The 15,848-nt window shown below is 39.5% G+C and overlaps 1 protein-coding gene across 3 annotated transcripts in view; it reads right to left on the reverse strand.

The window, feature by feature from the left end:
• xirp2b (xin actin binding repeat containing 2b) overlaps positions 1 to 15,848 on the reverse strand; it is a 43,417-nt gene that overhangs the window by 15,538 nt on the left and 12,031 nt on the right. Inside the window, exons 1-6 of one of the 3 annotated variants that reach the window (XM_020055060.3) lie at positions 8,182 to 8,325; positions 4,466 to 4,671; positions 1,890 to 2,018; positions 897 to 989; positions 635 to 692; positions 40 to 128 (exon numbers count right to left, since the gene is read on the reverse strand). In XM_020055060.3, coding sequence (XP_019910619.2) covers positions 40 to 128; positions 635 to 692; positions 897 to 989; positions 1,890 to 2,018; positions 4,466 to 4,516 — 420 coding nt within the window. In that variant the 5' untranslated portion in view covers positions 4,517 to 4,671; positions 8,182 to 8,325. Of the gene's footprint in view, positions 1 to 39; positions 129 to 634; positions 693 to 896; positions 990 to 1,889; positions 2,019 to 4,465; positions 4,672 to 8,181; positions 8,326 to 15,848 lie in introns of those variants that run through there. The other 2 variants (XM_020055061.3, XM_010890896.4) reach the window with 2 other exon arrangements.

Genomic DNA, 15,848 nt, shown 5'->3' on the forward strand with positions numbered 1-15,848 from the left:
GATTTAAGACCAGCATTTTAATTAACCATGTCTAATTACTTTCATGAGTTTGCTGGGAGCTGCTTCCTCAATGGTTCGCTCAAAGTGATCTCTCAACTCCTTGGTGGTAAGTCTGGGAAGGTCTTCGTCTAAAAGTGAAACAAGCAAGCAGGCAAAACAATTTACTCTTAGAAATGTTGCATATTTCTAATGAAAAATCCACAGTAGATGAATAATCAAGCTTAAACCGTAGTGTTTCTCTACATGGGGGGCTAAAACAGGGAATAGTTACCTTGCTTGATTGATATTATTTATATATGATTTACTGTCCAAATAATCTAAAGAACTACTGTTGCCTAGGCTTGATTAATTCTCAGTGGTTCTGTCTGTTCATTACACATTGTGTTGTAACAGTCTATGCACTCAATAATCTGTGTAGCCTACAGTATAGTTTACTTAATGAGGATTAATGACCATTCAAATATTAATTAATCCATGATACCAGCTACTTATATTAGCCCAACCTTTAAATTCTAGAATGTTTTTTGCCTTCCATGTGGTGAAGCACTAGGTCAGTGTTTGATTGTGCATCTATTGTGGATTTGTTTCATCAATACTCCAAAAATATAAAGAGCTTACTATAGTAACATCCTACCTGTTCCTTCATTTTGGTTTTCATAACTAGAGGCAAAGTTGTGTTCTTCATGTGTGACCTGCATCAGAATGATACATCAATAAGACAAAAAACACCTGCCATTAACTGAAGACAGTATCAAGTTGTTCAGAACTAGATTTCCGCCCGTACACTGTGGCCAATAAACTCTTCTGATAAGAAAAATCTTTCAGATTCTTAATACCTACTGCACCAATGCTTTAATGTTGTGAGTTAATACACATTCATCTAGATCTGAACGTACCTGTTCATCCTGATGGAAGATAGCTCGCTGAGAAGTTGGGATGACTTCTCTAGAACTGCTCCTCACTGCCACCTCTGAGTTCAATTGCATTTCCTGAGAAATGGAAGACATTGGCTGTGACACACACACATTGACAGCGAGTGGCAGTGTGTATAATGAATGCTCAAACAGCATCAGATAGTGTGTGCATTTCTAAGAACAACATAGGATAGAAGCTTGATAATTAGATGGCTTACTGCAGTCAAATTACTTTAATCCAAGACAGAGGAAGGATGACAGACAGGGGGACCATTCCATGGATGTCTCATCTTAATCCCACACAGTAGCTGTCACCATGCACACAGGGACAAAGACATGCTTTTGTTTCAAGCCCCTTTGTACCATTCCAGCTAAGGATTTCAAGCTATAGAAACTGGCAATTATAGCAGTAGCACTGTGAGTGGGAAATCCACAGGTTTCAACAGAAAGATGGCCTACAGCGATCTTTTATCTCCATTTCTACATTGGCGGGCGGTGTCTGGCAGCACTGGCCAAATTAAATCTCACATCTGCAACTGAAAGCTTTATATTGTTTTTGTTTGTGGACAAAGTGGGTCAGGTAAGGAGCACATGGTGTCAAAATGTTTTCATGATGTCCGAGGGGGAAAAACGTTTGTTGATTGCTTAAAATAACTGATGTTTTTTTCGTTGTTGTAATATTCACGCGGATGGGGGCTGTTTCACCATAAAGGATTCAAGCTTGTGTTTTGGTGATGAAAACCGATGTAGCAAAGGGGGCATCTCCTCAGGCTCTTGAATCATTCAATGTTCACCCAGATTTGATATCCCCTCGGCATGGGAAGTCATGCGGGCAAGAAATAATGCAGGCACAGTGGTGCGAATGGATGGAAGGATGGATGCTGGGCTAGAATTAAACCAGCTTAGTTACATACTACATCTGCACGCTTCTCCATGCATCTCATGCCTGACTTCAGCCAGCTTTAATTACAGTACCTGCACAGCTCTGTGTTGGAAGTGGAACTGGGTGACGTTGTGTGATGTTGCAGTTTCCTGGGTTTCAAATTGTGCTCTGACGCTGGCGAGCCCCCCAGGCACGGAGCAGATCTCAGTCTCTTCCATGACCTAATGAACCAGTTTCACATCATTAGCTGCTACCTGGGATCATACGGATGCCTAATTAGCCTATTTAGCTTGGGTTTCATTGCAGGCTCACAGAGAGACAGGAGCAGCCATTACTAAGAATGCAGTGTTTTCACACATACAGACACGCAGACACCCACGCACATAAAACATTTTTTTATGTAGGCGTCCTGACAGTATGTGGCATTTTGTTTACACATTGCCACAGCAATCTTTCTAGTTGCTTGCTTTTTGGGTGGTGCATGACAGCATGCTACCCAGGCCGATTGTTGTTTTGCCCACCCTGCAGAGTCGAGCTGACAGCTTTGAGGTCCAAAACATGACTAATGGGATCCTGCAGGGGGCACAGATAGCCCATTGTGTTGCCTGTCTACACCTTTTTCCACTCTAAAATCCCCATGAGAAGAGTCATGTTTCTGTGGGTCTGCGGGGCCACTGAAGTCTCTCACTAGTCAGCTGTCGTGGCATCACACTAATATAGCACCACGAAGCCATCGGAGGTTCTCAAAACAATAACACAACTCTGACTCTGCATGACTACGACTGCTGGAAAACGTGGCGATAATTACAGTGGGTATAGAAAAGAAACACCCCCCTTTAAAATGATCACATTTTGTTGCTTTGCAGCCTGAAATGAAAATGGACAAAAACTTTTTTTTGTTTTATTTAGTTGTATTTACAACTTATAACATCCAGGTTAAAGATATAATACCAACTTGTCAGAAAAAAAGATTACAAATTAAAAAACAGAATCACTGAGTTGGAAAAATAATCACCCCCCTCCTAAAAATTATTTGTAAACCCAACCAGGTGTTGTTAATCACCTTCTCAATAGCACACAAAGCCAATTGACTTTCAACTGTGATCAGCTGTGGTCATTTTGATTAGCTCAGCATGAAACAAGCTTTTCCTGAAGCATTTCAGTCCTTGGTAGTGCAACTGAAGAAAACAATCAACTATGGGTGGCAAGGCATTGTCAAAAGATCTCCGGGATAAAGTTGTGGACAGGCACAAGTCAGGAGATGGATAAAATAATATATCAAAGGCTTTATCAGTGCCTAGAAGCACAGTGAAGTCTATTATTAAGAAGTGGAAGGTATTTGGTACAACACAGACCCTCCCTGGGTCAGGACGTCGCTCCAAACTGGATGAAAGAACCAGGAGGAAACTGGTCAGAGAGGCTACCAAGAGGCCTACAGCAACTCTGAAGCAGTTGCAGGAATTCATGACAAAGAGTGGTCATTGTGTGCATCTGACAACAATATCACAAATTCTCCACAAATGTAGCTTGTATGGGAGGGTTGCAAGAAAAAAGCCACTCCTCAAGAAAGGCCACATACAGTCACGACTGAGCTTTCCCAAAACGCACCTTGAAGATTCTAAGGCCAGGTGGAAAAAGGTGTTATGGTCAGATGAGACTAAAATTGAATTATTTGTCCTCAACGCCAAGCAATATGTCTGGCGAAAATCCAATACAGCTCACCATCCAAATCACACCATTCCTACAGTAAAGCATGGAGGTGGTAATATCATGTTATGGGGTTGTTTCTCTGCAGCAGGGACTGGAGCACTTGTCAGGATTGAAGGAAAAATGGATGGGGCAAAATACTGTCAAATTCTTGAGTAAAATCTGCTGTTCTCTGCCAGAAAGTTGTCAATGGGAAGAAGATTTACCTTCCAACATGACAATGACCCAAAGCACACAGCAAAACTGACCACACACAGTGGTTGAAGGAGAAAAAGGTGAATGTCCTTGCATGGCCTAGTCAGAGCCTGGACTTAAACCCCATTGAAAATCTGTGGAATGACTTGAAGACAGCAGTCCACAAACGGTCACCATCAAATTTAGCTGAACTTGAGCAGTTCTGCAAAGAAGAGTGGTCAAATATTGCAACGTCTAGATGTGCAAAGTCAGTAGAGACATATCCCAACAGACTAAAGGGTGTAATTAAAGCAAAAGGTGGTTCAACAAAATACTGACACAGGGGGGTGATCCTTTTTCCAACTCAGTGATTATGTTATTGTATTTTTTTATGACGTTGGTGTTATATCTTTCACTTGGATGTTATAAGTTGCACTGAGTAAATACAGCTGAATGAAACAAAAGCTGTGTCTGCCTTCATTTCAGGCTGCAAAGCAACTAAATGTGATTATTTTAAAGGGGGGGTGATTCTTTTCTATACTCACTGTATCTACGTTAAACACCTTGATTATGCATTAAAATGTGCAATGAATGACCTAGAATTACTCAGCTACTCAGTGTAAAACCCCATGGTGTCACGTGTGCACTGACAGGGTTAACCGGGTGATGTTGAATGTTATGAATGGATTCAACGCTTGCCCTACAATTTCACTTGTTACCCCTTCATCCCTTTCTTTCAAATCAGTTAGTACAGCATTCAGCTAATTAATAAAACATGTCTGCCTACCCCACTGGAGAAGCTGGTGTCCTCCTTGGGTACAGCTGCACGCTGGTACATAACTAGTGTTTCCTGTTGTCAGTGGGTGGGGGTAGTGGGTCGTGTCAGTGGGTCCTGCCAATGAGATCTGCGTCTTCAGAGAGAATCCTGTTCCTCTGGGTTCACAGCTTCCTCAGGAAGTCCTAACTTGGTTGTTACACCTGCGCTGCCAGCAGCTAAGGAAACATGAGGACATTCATTACAACATTTCATCACAGCCTACGTTACACACAATTGTCACAGCTAGACTGTAATAAGTAAGTCATTTACAGTACCCAGCTATTATATTATATGACCACTGAGGTGCACATAGGAGACAATTATCAACAGTGCATATACCAGGTGATTTGCATAGAGTTGCACAATATCAAAACCTCCCCGTCCTTACAAGTTAAAATAGGAGACATACTGTAGGTTGAAGAGAAACAGATGTATTTTGTAGCCATGATTAATTGTATTACAAGTTTGCAATCACAGCAAAAGGGCACCTTTTATTTATTGATATTTAGCTGAGGCTGTAATCTGAAAGCAGGTGCAGGGGAAAGTCATAAGAACAACAAGCCAAACTCAGGGTGTATAAAAAGTCACATTTCAGAAGACCAAGGTATTGCATACAACCCATATAAGGCAATAACAAGATCCATTAACTCTTAGCGTGAGGCACTGAGCCTCTAAACACACAACATCATGACAATAAGTGACAAGAACGGGGAAACAGAGGGATACATACACATGATTGTTGTGCACTCTTATAAATCCACATAAGAGACAGCAATTGTAGTTCAAATACAGTTTTATTTCATTAGCAAATTAACAAAAGTCATAAATGTACCAGGAACAGCGTAGAACAGCTTCCCCTGGCTTACGGCCATATTGTGAACAGTGAACCACGCTTGAATGTTCCTTTTATATATTTCTAATCAACCAATGATGAATCACTTGTTAGCATACTCACTTTCTTTAACAGTTGACAGATCATTTAACCTTACAGCGACTATACACAACAATAATGATTAGGGGAATGGAAATCAGGTGTGAGTAGTGTGGAAGACCAGACAGTCCAAGAGGAGACGGTGAATAGGACGTTGGGTTGATGACCAGGGGTTTCAATGGGAGGTCAGGAAAGGGGCGTTGTGTCGATGGCAGCTAGAAGGCCGGCAAGACAGAGCGCCGAAATGGGACAAAAGAGGAGGCAGTCGTGGCAGAATTTATACAGAATATTCTTAAGATATAATGTATGCTAGCTTTACATTCCATACTACCAAATGTAATTTTTTTCCTACATATTACCAAAGGTTTATTACTATTAAAGAGCTGCATGTCTTCCAAGCTTTAGTGACAGTGTACTATTCCTCTCTCCTGTAATCAACAACATGGCATGGATAGTGGATGAATTGTAACCATTTCCTATAGGGCAAAAGCACACATCCAGCATAATGTGAATTTACAATGATGATTCCTTTGAGGGTATGCAGGTGCTCTGGCAAATGAAACTGTCCCTTTCTGACACAGTAGCAAAATTCATATCGACAAAATCCCTCCCAGTAGATGGAAAACAGTGGGTGAATGCGGATGTGTAGTATGTTTGTGTGCGCTAAAACATGATTCTGGAAATGAGTCTTTAACACTTTGGACTGTTAACAGCCCCACAAAGTGCCTTGGGGCTGAGCGAGCATGGTCACAATTCTATGTAATAGGGACAGCTCCAATGAACTCAGCTCTAGTTTTTAGGGAAATATGATATCGGGTCTGGTTTTAGGCTAGTATGGAGGCTTCATCTCATTGAGGGCACTAAGGACGACTTGGGGTTTGTGGAACATACACTATCAAAGGATGGTATAGCATGGCTTTGGAATCACACAGGGGAGACAGATTAAGAGGAACTTTCTAATTCACTATCATCTCAGGTTTTTAGTTGGCAAGCATTGTAAGGCTGAGTGGGCATTAATCAAATTAAAAACAGATTGGACATGCATTAGCCAAAGTGAGGTCTGTGAACAACTGCAAATGGTTAATTTATCAAACTGAATCAAAAACTCTGAATCCTGTCAGCAAAAAAGACAACCAGGTTTGAGATTATATTTAACCATACAGTACATATTGTAGTATGATTTATGACAGCAAAGCACATATTGAATCATTCAATTTCAACTGTGTTCGTAGCTTTAAAATTCAGCAAATTTCTCAGTCAATGGAAACTGAAAAATAAACACTCCAGAGTATCTGACAGCCTTTGCAGCAACACATAAAATGTAGTTTGTCTTGATGTTATCGCTTTGCGAGTCTATAAACATTTGATCACCGAAGAGGACAATGAGAACATGCATAGATGCATGAATTGTCCTGCTGATGATGGATGCTGTTGATAAGTACAACATCATAGAACTGTTTGGACATAACGGTCTCTGGACATCTATTTTGGCCTGTAGGCCTGACTGGCATGCTTGTGTAAATCTATCAGCCTGTCAAGAGGAATAGGGACATTCATTGCCACTTCCCAAAATAAAATAGGTTTCATCTACTCCAAAACCATAAATCCAGGTAGCTTCAACATACCTGACGCCACAGGAAAAGGTTTCTTATATCAGATATAAGACAGTCTCGTCTCTATGATTGCCTTTTGCAATTGGAGGCCGGCCATAATGTTTGTTAATGATGTCTGAAAATGTAAGGTCTAGAAATGTGTCAACAATCTTAGGATATCTTGTGACATGTTATGTTCAGTTGAAGTCTCACATAACAGGAAAGTGAAGTAATCTAGGCGCCACCTACCTGCAAAAATAAATCAGCCCTATTTTAAACGTTGGTAGAGTCAGATTTCTCAGTCAGAGCTGGAGACAAACTGTGAGGATTTTTAAAGATTAACTCAGTTAGAGGATACTGACACTACCCTGGTTTGGGCTTCACTTGAAAACAAATATTTGGTACAGCAGTCGAGTGGCATCTGAGGTTATAACAATGTTCTGTGACTTTAATATTTGCCATTCAAAATTCTCATTTGTCTACTGCTGCAATTTCCTTGGGTTTTCAGAGACATTGGCCTTGCTTTTGGAATGCATCAGAGCTCAAAAGCTATACTGAACTAAACTGTACTCTATGACATCAGTGCTACTGCTATTTGCAATTACAAGACCAGGAATGATAGTTGGTCTAGTCAATGAGGAACAAATTGAGTATTTGCCAGAGAAAAATGCAGGTCATATTACTTATTAGCTTACTGTTCCAATTCAAAATGTTCAATTACAGTATTAAGGGCCTTTAGATAGTTCTTACTTAACCTGCCAAGCATATTATTCCAGGACCGAGGGCCTCCATAACAATGTCTGCTCTGCAAGAACTAAAATAAGGCCTTACAGCACAAAAACAAAACCTTCTCCATCAGCTCTATGTATAAAATATCATAACTGAATACTGAGATAGAATAACCACAAGAAACCTCAAATCTGCAAATTACACTTTTACTTTAAATATGCATTTTACAGTTTTGCTTGCTAATATATTAATGATGTAAATAAATTGACCAATTTATTAACACACAATGTATTGAGAGAAAAAAGCCCACAAAACTTAAGAGTAGGAAATGGAGCGATCAATAAATTGCATTTTTATAGCTTATTTATAATTATGTACTGTATTCAAAGACTACGAAACCAGGACATGTCTCTCAGAGACGCTTTGTCACCTACCAGGTCTGTGAAGAATAGAAAAATAAAGCAAATTCGATTAGAATCCCACAAGGCCACTGAAACCCCCCCGGCCTGCAGGGTGTCTTCAAGTCAAATCCTGTTTGGTATTGGAGACCAGCTCCAGCAGTACGTGATTACCTCTGTCCAACAAGCAGACAGTGACAGCAGATTTTATTTTAGACCCCCCCGCCCCCTTGTAAAAAGATGGACTGGAGTTTCTTTTTTTAGAGGGAGAGAACCTTCCATGTCACAGCAATGTACATACATCCTATAGGCCATTCACCTTAACAGACTCCTCTTCCATCAAATCAGATCACTTCAGTTTCTTCATCACTGATTCCATCATGGGTCACTGTCCACTTTGTAACTACAGCTGTCATAAGGTATCTTTATTTTCTATAACCACACACATTCGGTTATGCACATTATCTAACTCTTCAGATGTTTCTTCAGTCTCAAATGGCTGCAAACGGCGCGAGCTGCTGTATCTTAGGGAACTACTGGCCCTTAAAAACGGCAAGAGTTAATGTTAGAGGAGAACGGCCCACGTGACACGTCATCCAGTGGTTTGGTATGGGGGAAGTGATGATTTACCGCTAAAGGCAGACATTGCAGGAGAAACCAAAGGTCCAGAGAGGCCTGCCACTCTCTCCCTTGCACTCCCTCATCCTCTTTGGTCCAGCTGAAGAACAGGGGCGCCAGGCTGACTCTGGTATTCCCTGAAGGTCAGGGATGTGTGTGGAGGCCCCCCCAGCCTGTGTAACCCAAACCCTCCTACAGCTTGTGTAACCCACACCTTCCTACAGCCTGTGTAACCCACACTTTCCTCTTTATATGACACCTGCCCTTCACGAACACGTCTGCCGCATTTTCACCGACGCTGCTCAGAAACCTAAGATCTCCGAACACAACCCTCAGATGATTCTTGATCATGAACACGGCCTGAATTAATGAGATACATTCATTTTCGTGGCTTGGCTAAATGTTCCAACAGCAAGTAAAATGTGTCTACTCTCAAAGGGAGGGAGGTGCCAAACTGGGAGTGAATTATCATTAAATCTCAGTTAATGACAGGAACAGTCAATGGGTATACATTCAGCCAGCATTCATTCTTTTATGTTATTTTCATAAAAGCCCTTTTTATTCTGCTTGCCTTTAGTCCTTTCTGATCTATTAAAGAGGGGCGAGTCATGCAGAGCACTGGAGAGGAGGCAGCAGCAACCTCAGAACTGGTTTTCCATTCCCCACCAGTGGAGCCCATCGGGCAGACCCATCCCCATCCCCTTACAGGAGATAAGAAGTGACTTCCATGAGACACTTAGAGCATTTACATATCACTGAACACATACCAAGCGTGCCAAAATAGACAAAAGACCCAGTCCCAGCACAGTAGGCCTCGGCACCATGGCAGAAGAGCCATGCTGTCTTCTATACTGCCCCCAGACATGCTAAAGAAATGCTTCTATGACTTAATGTTTCTGTACAGACAGCTTTAGAGTAAATTGCAGTATGACATGACCCAAGTCACACATACTCTATGCTACAATACAACCTTGGATTGTCTAAGTCTCTATTAAGATTAGCCAACCAGTAAAGACAAATAAACACTACTTAGCATATGCAACCCCTCATTCTGTCTAAAAAGGTCTCAAGAGAAACTACAATATCTGTTAAAAATTTTTTCTTTTAGCCAATATAATAATTTTTCTATTGACTGGTTGACTGCCAAGAAGACAGTGTACAGCATCAAAATAAATTAATGGCTTTTGAGAGGAGCTAGAAAGAAATTCATAAGGGACACTTGACAAATCTCCCAAAAGGGAGACAAGAAAGATTTTTTACTGCAAATATCTAGAGTAAACAGTAGATCTGGCATGTTGTAATAGTGCAAAATAAACGGTAGATCTAGCATACTATGAAAGTGTAAAAAACTGTAGATGTATCATGCTGTAACAGTGTAAGGAAAACAGTAGATCTAGCATGCTGTAATAGTGAAAAATAAACAGCAAATCTAACATGCTGTAACAGTGAAAAGTAAACAGTAGATATAGCACACTGTAATAGCGAAAAGTTATCAGTAGATCTGCCATGCAGTAAAAGCGTAAAGCAAACTCTTGCAGTTGTGCAGATGCTGTTTGACTGTATGAAAGTGAATTCTTGCATTGCACTCATCTCAATATCTGCAGTGATGTTTTTGTCACTGTTATTTTGCGGAGCCTACCAACTTTAAGACGTCACTTGTGTTTATGTCCATGTTAGGCTTGTTGCTTTCTGCTTCGGTGTTGCATTTTGATGTCATTGATGTATTTCCTTTATGAAAAGAACCTTGTACTGGCCACAGTTACTTTAATTTTAAATCTTATATTTTAGCTTAATTGAATTGATGAATATGTGTGAATATTTTTCTTCATGTTTCTGCTCCAAGAAAAACAAGAAAGAATGCATACATTGCACAGTAGCCTGTGTTGGCTATAGCCAACCGAAAACCCCAGTTAATAAATGTACAGTATTGCTCTTCAAAATATTCCTTGTGTTTAAAGCAGAATATTAACCGGCTGAGAGGTACCAGAGTGAAATCAATTGCAACTGGATATGCATCAGTCCAGTATCCATATTTGCTAAGTTACATTTAATGCTCTGGAATTAAAAATTAGCCTGCTTAAGGATATCAAATAATGATCAAGGAGTAAACATTTTAGTGGATAGAATCAATAAATGAATGTCACATAAAAAAATGAATAATTTTTAAACAAAAATGAATTTTATCTGTGAACCTGGTAGAAAGTTGTTTGAACAATTCAGTATTTTGTTTGAATGACTTACACCATTACTTAACCTGCCAAGCAAGTAGGTCCACTATTGAAAAAATATGTATTGTGTTTATCCCCACTAGATCAAAATGTGAACCAATCAACTGTATACATTTTTCTGTCAGATCAAAACATGCATGAACCATGAACTGTCATGGTGCGGTGAGCAGCAGTTTGTTTCTCAGTTTCCATATTTCACGAACACATCCCGGACTGTCACGTTTCCAATCTTCCACACTAGTTCCCAATCTAGCTAATTTGTATGTGTATGTATGTTTCCCCTCTGCTCCCCACATTGTGGCTCATTGTTCTTGTCATGTTTGGATGTTGTGTGTGTTGCCGTTGTTGGTAAGTACTTGTTCCATTGCATATTGTCGTTTTTGCTGCTATAGTCAGCCCTTTGCTTTTGTGTGTTTTGTGCTCTGTGTTTGTTTATTTCTTGTCTATTAAAGACTCCACACCGACTACACCTGCCTGCACCTGGTTCCTTGCTCTTGCAACACTGCACTACACCACCTTTTGTGACATGAACAGACATTGACATTAATCCTGGAGATAAACATTGTTTTTTGCAAACACATGATCATTTCTGGACTGGATCCGGAGTCATAAAAAAAATCTAGTGTTTCTCCACTCCAAGGATTAATCTACAGATAAATGTTTCAACCGATATTATAAAAAAAAGTTTTGAGAAAGCCCCACCTTTGTTTATCTTTCAATCATCAATGTAATAGAATGCTTGTGAAACTATTTGACTAGAAGGGAGAGGGGGGGCGAGTCAAGCACCCCAAACAGAAACAGGTTCAACATAGACTCTCATTGGCATGTGCACGCAGTTTAAATAACATGATTAAACAGCATGTTGGATATAAAAAGTCTACACAACCCTGTTAAAATGCCAGGTTCTTGTGATGTAAAAGAATGAGACAAAGATAAATCATGTCAGAACATTTTCCATCTTTAATGTGACCTATATAAAAAAAAGAAAAACAAACTGAAATCTTTGAGGGGGAAAAATAAAAAACTCACAATAACTTAGTTGCATAAGTGTGCACACCCTTAAACTAATACTTTGTTGAAGCACCTTTTGATTTTATTACTCAGTCTTTTTGGGTAGGAGTCTATTAGCATGGCACATATATTTGCCCACTCTACTTTGCAAAAGCGCTCCAAATCTGATTGCGTGGACATCTCCTGTGCACAGCCCTCTTCAGATCACCCCACAGATGTTCAATTGGATTCAGGTCTGGGTTCTGGCTGGGCCATTCTAAAATGTTACTCATCTTCTTGTGAAGCCATTCTTTTGTGGATTTGGATGTGTGCTTTGGGTCGTTGTCGTGCTGAAAGGTGAACTTTCTCTTCATCTTCCGCTTTCTAACGGACGCCTGAAGTTTTTGTGCCAAATTTGCCTCTGATGCTTTGGAAGCTCTCTGCGGACCATGGCTTTTGCTCTGAGATGCAATTAAGAAAATGTCAGGAAAATCCTACTAGAACAACTGAACTTTATTTGTGATTAATCAGAGTCACTTTAAATGATGGCAGGTGTGTAATGACTTCTATTTAACATGAGTTTGAATGTGATTGGTTAATTCTGAACACAGCCACATGCCCAGTTATTAGAGGGTGTGCACATTTATGCAACCAGGTTATTGTAAGGTTTTTATTTTTCATTTTTCCCCCCTTGAAGATTTCAGTTTGTTTTTCAATTGAATTGTTCACATTACAGGTCACATTAAAAGTGGAAAAAGTTCTGACATGATATGTCTTTGTCTCATTCTGTACATCACAAAAATCTGGCATTTTCACAAGGGTGTGTAGACTTTTTATATCCACTGTGTATATATATATAAAAAAACACTTTTTATTAAAACACTTACAACCCAAATAAATTACTTTACTTTGATGTACTGTACTGTGTATGTGGCTGACCTCAGTGGTCAAGCCTGACTAGCGGCCTCCTGGTGGTTTAGGATAACAAGAACTAAAGGCACCAGCCTGTTTATCATTTGTCTGTATTTTTGTACGTGTGATAATGCAGTCCCAGTGGGCTCTTTCCTAGTAAACTATTTGCTTCGGCTCAGGGTTATGTGTATTAATTGATTCACTTTTATAATGTGTAACTTCACAGAATGTTCTCTCAACATTCCAAAACATCTGTAACATTAGATTTCCAGGTAAATTGATGACTGTGTATAAGTAATGCAATTAAATGCTAGCACAACAAAATGCGAGAGCAACGTACTGGGATAAGGCACATGTTTTGTACAGATACAGTGTATCATTTTGAGCAATAGGTTGCGGTGTTTGTGTACTGAAAACATTTGCCTCAAGCTAATGAATGTTCTGAGTAGCTGGGTTTGTTGTCACTGATATCCTCTAACCAAGAAACCTTTTCTTTGACAAACAGGCAGCTGCCATTAAAGTATGTCAGGAAAGGAACGCAAGAAATTGTGAGCATACAGTCCGTAGCATGTGATAAATAAAACATTTATGACAACAGATTTCCTTATTGATGTCATGCAATGAATATGTATGCGTTGTTTATTTTTTGACTCAAAGCAGAGAGCACAATATCCATCTTTTTGTTTGCTGGAAAATGTTCTTCCTGTAGGTCAAATTAAATATTTAGCTAAAGGCTCTATAATTACTCTTGCATTCCCTGGTCTGAAAATATTTGAATAGATTACAGAACATTCATTGCACCCACAACATATTGTTCCAAATTTGAGCTATTACATTACTAGATTCTAAAGTTCAATATTCTTCACCTGATATACAACAAGGGGGTAAAAACAAAACATAGGAAGTATTTATTCAGAATTAAGATCAACTCCCCTTTCCCATTATAGATGTTTCTAATTTTACACAAGTGCAAAGGCTTAGTAAATTTTGTTGTTGTGAAAGTACTGTACATACTATTGTATTTACTATAGGGCTGTCCTCTTCACCTTGACCCTCTATTGACTAAGTGAGAAGTTTGATGTCTCGACGTTTTGGGATTTGACAATGATGAATGTGGCCAGATTCAAGTGTCCGTGAGCTAGGGTGCACACAAGTGACCTAGTGGAATACAGACTAGGATAGTCCTCCTCCAACCATCCAGTCAGAGTGTTACAGTAGAGCTACCGGAAATCTCAGCTGACTGTTTTTACGTAGCACTTCACTCTAAGGAGCATTATTTAATTTCATTTAGATGCCCTTTTCCATTCACATTCATGACAGAAACATAACAGGCTGACAGACCTTAGCGAAGGGTACAACACAAGCAGTGCATTAACTTTGCCAAAATGATAGAGGTTAATGGAACTCTACCAAAATGTTCCTTGTGGGATACGTGGTATCAGTCAAACTATCGGATGATAAGAGAACACGATAAAATTCTAGATGCCTTGCCATTTCATGTCCCATATCTCATAGTACAGCACCTCACAACACTGTGATGTACCCCACCGTGGCATCATATCTGCCTCCCCGTCTGTCTGCCTGTCTGTCTGTCTACCTTCCTGTCTGTCTGTCTTTCTGTCTGCCAGACTGTCCTGCAGTGTTCAGTCAACTGAGGAGCCCTGCCAACAACGGTGAGGCATGTCTAAAGCCAGAGTTAAAGCAGCTCTTTTGCTGCAGCGATATACTGTACTTCGCAGAAGGTGTAGGAGGCGACTAAAACCAGTCTGGGAGGGAGGCCAAGGGTGGACACGGGCAGTGAAATCCCTTTCTGAAGTGTCAGCTGTGGGCACTCTGTATTAGGCTGAAGTGGCAGTGATGGGCATTGCTGATTCCTGACATGAGGGTCAGTTGTACACCAACAGATGGTGTTGTCTCTGGATCCCTGGAATTGATATGTGCATCTAATTTCCTGCTTAGACATTATCTGTCTTATGCAGGATCATTACTCACTTTACACAAACCAAGATATGGAATGAGGTGACATTCAGTTACAGCAACAATCCTTTGTTATTACTGTAATCTACAGTTGATATTTGTTACAATATAGTATAGTCACTTAATTTGATGCATCTTATCACAGGGCTAATTAAGTCTGGGGAAATGATGTGTAATTCTCCAATGATTAAACCAAGCAGGGAAGACTTAGATTACGTTTGCAGTGCTGTTTTTGAATGTCAGGGGAACATTAACATTCAGAAGAAATACATTCAGAAATAAAAGTTTTTTAGTGATGCATTAAACAAACAAATGGGTTTTTATGAGCTAGAATATAATTTTGTGTTGCAGTCGTAACATGGCTATTGCTGAGGAAAATGCTGCATGATGCATATTCTGTTACATTTATAATTTGATATGCATCGAACTGTAAGCCTAACAAAAAGTATAAGAATAATAATAAAAAGCCAAAAATAGATTTAATCTAGGTTTTACCTGAATAATACCTCATGGTTTTAAATTATTCAATTGTAAAAAAATTAAGTAGATTTGGTTTGCTGGTGTTAAAATTGGGTTTTTGGTGATATACAGGTAGGATATATAATATTGAACAGTGCATTACAAAAGGAAAATAACTGTAGTGCTTCTTTCAGGCAAATTAGATTGCACCAGACGTATATCAGACAAAGACTTTTGTATTTGCAATTTTTCTTAACTTTATCAGAACTGTCTTTGCACTATAAATGATAGCATGTTGTGCTTTTGCTAAAGGTCTACTATACATACGGCCCTAAATCCCAAGGAACAAAATTACAACCTGTATACTGAAGTATCTAGTTTAAACAACTTAATATCATGTTTGAATGGCTTAGTATCTTGTTTTCCAACATAGTATGTCATTTAAAAGACTGCATCTAACATTTTGCATGCATTTGTGTTGCAAAATTAATCTACACATACAGTGGATATAAAAGGTCT

This window comes from Esox lucius, chromosome 16 (genome assembly GCF_011004845.1).
Source record: "Esox lucius isolate fEsoLuc1 chromosome 16, fEsoLuc1.pri, whole genome shotgun sequence".
NCBI lineage: Eukaryota > Metazoa > Chordata > Actinopteri > Esociformes > Esocidae > Esox > Esox lucius.